Genomic DNA, 4,034 nt, shown 5'->3' with positions numbered 1-4,034 from the left:
CACAAATTATTTCTAAATGAAAAAGAGTTGGCGGTTTCATATAAAAATGTGTTTTTTTTTTTGTGTTTGTAAAATATATTAGACCGTCTACGAGAGTCACAACTCAATTAACTTTTGCGCTTATTCTTTTTTAGCACAGACATCATGACATTGTCAATATTGGACACTTTATAAAATATATTTACGCACTGCCATATTAAAAAACATATAAGTTTCTTTTTATTTTAGCTCTTCTTCCAGAAAACGTTTTAATGATGCACAGAAACGCAACGCCCCGTCAGCCAATTTTTCCTTGCTGTGAAAAGCGATACTTAAACGTAGACAATTTTTCGCTACTGTCGGTTCATACGCAAAACGCGATCCTGGTATAAAGAATACTTTCTCATCTTTCACACAGTATTGTAAAAATTTGGCGGCGTCCGCCAATGGGGGTAATGAAATCCAAATAAAATATCCACCTGATGGTCTTGTCCAATTACAATTTGAGGGTAAATGACGTTCAAGAACCTCGCAAGTAGCTAACATACGCTCTTTGTACGCATGTGATACTTTATCAATGTGTACTTGCGCCAATTTCAGTTCGAAGAGGCTGGCCAATATACCAGAAGTATAATTGTTAAAACAACCGCCACTATTCAAGATACCACTGCGATGGGAATGTTCGTTGTATATTTAAAAAAAAGAAAACACAGCATAATGAATAATTGGAACTTACGACATTTCCAAAATAGGTTTTAAACGTGCAGGTACCTCCAACCAACCCATACGTAGGCCTGGTCCAATTATTTTTGAGAAACTTCCATTCGAAATTATATTTCCAGATCCTTTATCGTAGGCAAACAATCGTTTGGGTGGTCGTGCTATCGTGTAATTTAGGATATTGTAAACGTCATCACAGAGTATTAAGAAGTCATATTTTTGGGCCAGCTCAGCAAGATTTTGGCAAATAGCTGGATTTAATTTAAATAAAGAATTGTGAAAGTATGAGCATGTTAAAAGCTAATAGAAGAGTCTATATATGTATATACATACATATGTACATATATGCACATATCGCTCACTTTCTAAACGACTGATATAATTCGTCGCCTGGATTAAAGATTGTCGTAAGCGCAATTTTGACGATTTTTAGTTATAGATGCAGTTATATATTTTGAAATAAGGTCTTTCGATTGGTGTTATCTGTTTTTAGATATCTCCTTTAGTTTCCGAGATATTGACTACCATTTTTTCGATAATTTAGTAAAAATTTAGTTACTGATGTAGTAATATTAAACTAATCAATATCTTAAAAATGGCGTTCTCCATTTTTAGATATCTCCTTTAGTTCCCGAGGTATTAAGTATAAAGTGTCGTTAATTTAGTAGAAATTTTGATCATATTTTGTCGTATTTCATACAATGGCTGCCAAATTGTGGACAAATGACGCTTACGACAAAATTTTACTAAATAAAATCCTTCATAAACTCAGAACTGATTAACAATAAACATTAAATAATTTAAAAATTTTGTGAACTAGTAACATTTTCAGAGACTTTCTATCCTCGCGTTTTTGAGAAATTGCATTCCAAACTTCAATCGCGATGTCCCACAACTTGCCGAAATCAACATACGACAATCTTTTACCCAGGCGACGAATTGTAAATACGAGATTTTTTTGGAAACGCATTTAAAGTTTTCAATTTGCTCCCAAAATGATCAAGAGAGATACATATTAGGGGTATTCAGAGATACATATTAGGGGCAATATTGTCAAGTCAATATTGTCCGGTGTAAACCCAACTATAAACTCCACAAGATTTTAGCATGCAATTTTTACAAAATATGAATCATGATACCGAGGGCTTATATTTATATAAATAAATAAATACCCTCTATCTGCAATTTTTATAAAAACTACTTTGTGATGTTAGAACCCATCTGGGACTTTACTGTCATCACTGATGTTAATTCTGACTTCGCAATTTAATAGTAAATTCTTCTGTCAAGCGTTATACAAGGTCAGTGTTAATATCACCGATGACAATTGAAATATTTGTTCAGCAATAATTTCATTGGGATATAAACCAAAATGCTTTAACATCGTACAAATTCATTGAAAAAGTTACTTTTTTGTTTTTAAAACATTAAAATCTAAAGATTATGTAAAAACAAGTAATAAAAGACCGGGCAGAGCCGAACATTAAATACCCGGTGCAAGTATTAAATATATGATTTTCACCTTTCCGAAAGCTACCGCATGGTAGCTACCTACATGGTAAGCCCGGGTGTATCAATTTTGAGTAAATTAGCGTCCTTAAATTTCGAAATTCGAAGTTTCAAGCATTTCTGAAATCTACCGTTATATGAAAAGCGGCCTTAATTTTCGTCCGATTTCAATAATTTTCAACGTTTTGCTTTTATGTGGCAAGCACACTAACCATACCGAGTTTGGTACAAATTGGTAGAACGGTTACCGAGATACATATATGTGATCATAAATAAGCGGTGCCACGCCCATTTTCCAAAATTTTATCATAAACGTATTTCTTGGTAAAGAATTGTTGCAAGCATCGATTTTGAATAAATAAGCTTTAATATTTACTGATTTATCGAAGATCTCGTATTTCTCCAAATTACCATTATATAATTTATGTGGGCGTGCGTGGTTATTGTCCGATTTTGAAAATTTTCGACCATTTGTTATGCTGTGTCAAGGCCAACAACTGTGCCAAATTTGGAAGAAATTGGTGCAGCGGTTACCATATACACATGTAACCATAAGTGGGCGTGGCTATGCCAATTTTCCAAAAATTTATAATATTCTTATTTTTTGTCTAAGAATTTTTGTAAATATCAATTTTGAGTGAATAATCTTCAGGAGTTACTAAAATGTCGCAGTTTTCGTATTTCTGAAAACTACCGTTATATGGGAGGTAGGCGTGGTTATTGTCCGATTTTTTCCCATTTTACGTATACGTTTGTCTATATCTATCTCGATTCGTTTTGCCTGTTACAAACAACCGTTATGTGATTAATGTTATAATAACCTTGTTCATAAGTGCGCTCGGATATAAAAATAAAACTAGCCAACAAAAGGAAAAAATTCGAAATAAAAAAATAAAATACTCTCTCCTACTGATGAATACCAAAATCATCTCAGGTCACAAAAATAGTCACTAGTGCTAGTCTCAAATTCGTGACTTGAGATGAGACTGAATTACTGAATCCCAGTGTTAGGCGGATTTTTATACCAGAATCTCATTTTTGCGAAAAAGGCAGAAAGAGTGTATTGCATATATGTATGTAAACCCTCGATATAACGATTGATTCGGCAACATTTGCTCAATTTCTCTTCTTGAGTTATGGCAGTCTTTCCGTAAACGAGCAAACATACATACCTTCCGAAAACAAAATCCCTGTCGGATTATGATAGGCGGGAATTGTATAGTACATTGCCCAAAAGGTTTTGGAATTCGATTGAAAACGTTTTTTCTGTAAAATTTGCTCAAATTCCTTCACGCTTACACCATCATTGTTAAGTCGTACTACAATAAAAGATATATCTATTATATTGCGCATAACTGTACATACATACATATGTATAAATTTTTTACTCACATGGTATTATAGTGATCGTTGTAAATTGTTTAATAGCATCAAGTGCAATCATATAAGTTACTTCATCAACGAAAACTATACCATTTAAATCGACCAGAGTAGATAAGACAAAATGCAGTCCCTGTGATGCACCGGTTGTAATTATGAGATCCTCGCTGGCGAAAATATTTTTCCACTACTAATTAGTCTTTCAAAAGACTGTCGCAGCTCAAAAACGCAATTTTTCGGCAGATGCATTTCAAATTTCCAATTTGCTCTCCAAAAGCCAAAAAAGTATACATATGTATGTATATCCATAATCGCTTCTCACACGGAAATTACACAAGATTTAAGCGTAAAATTTTTGCTAAATATTAAGCACGATTTAGCGAGTAATTTTTGGCACCATATCTTAAAACTCCGTTTTTTGAGCTGTGACCGGCTTAGTAAATTAG

General features: G+C 33.4%; 2 protein-coding genes across 3 annotated transcripts in view; one reads left to right on the top strand and one right to left on the bottom strand.

Moving 5' to 3' along the window:
- The window catches only part of LOC118748071 (zinc finger protein 470-like), a 2,644-nt gene extending 2,333 nt beyond the window's left edge, over window positions 1-311 (top strand). The window contains exon 3 of the mRNA XM_036482368.1: window positions 229-311. Coding sequence (XP_036338261.1) covers window positions 229-252 — 24 coding nt within the window. The 3' untranslated portion in view covers window positions 253-311. The remainder of the gene's footprint in view (window positions 1-228) is intronic.
- On the bottom strand, window positions 35-3,755 carry LOC118748072 (2-aminoadipate transaminase; the record flags this gene model as incomplete). 2 transcript variants are annotated; one of them, XM_036482369.1, is given in 4 exon segments in its annotated part: window positions 35-646; window positions 716-950; window positions 3,381-3,527; window positions 3,601-3,755. In XM_036482369.1, coding segments are annotated over 4 exon segments (964 nt in total), but the record flags the coding sequence as incomplete, so codon positions are not given.
- Between the last annotated feature and the right edge of the window lie 279 nt (window positions 3,756-4,034).

Source organism: Rhagoletis pomonella, unplaced genomic scaffold, assembly GCF_013731165.1.
Source record: "Rhagoletis pomonella isolate Grant_MI unplaced genomic scaffold, Rhpom_1.0 Rhpom_scaffold_00012, whole genome shotgun sequence".
NCBI lineage: Eukaryota > Metazoa > Arthropoda > Insecta > Diptera > Tephritidae > Rhagoletis > Rhagoletis pomonella.
This window is presented reverse-complemented; position numbering and strand designations above follow the sequence as displayed.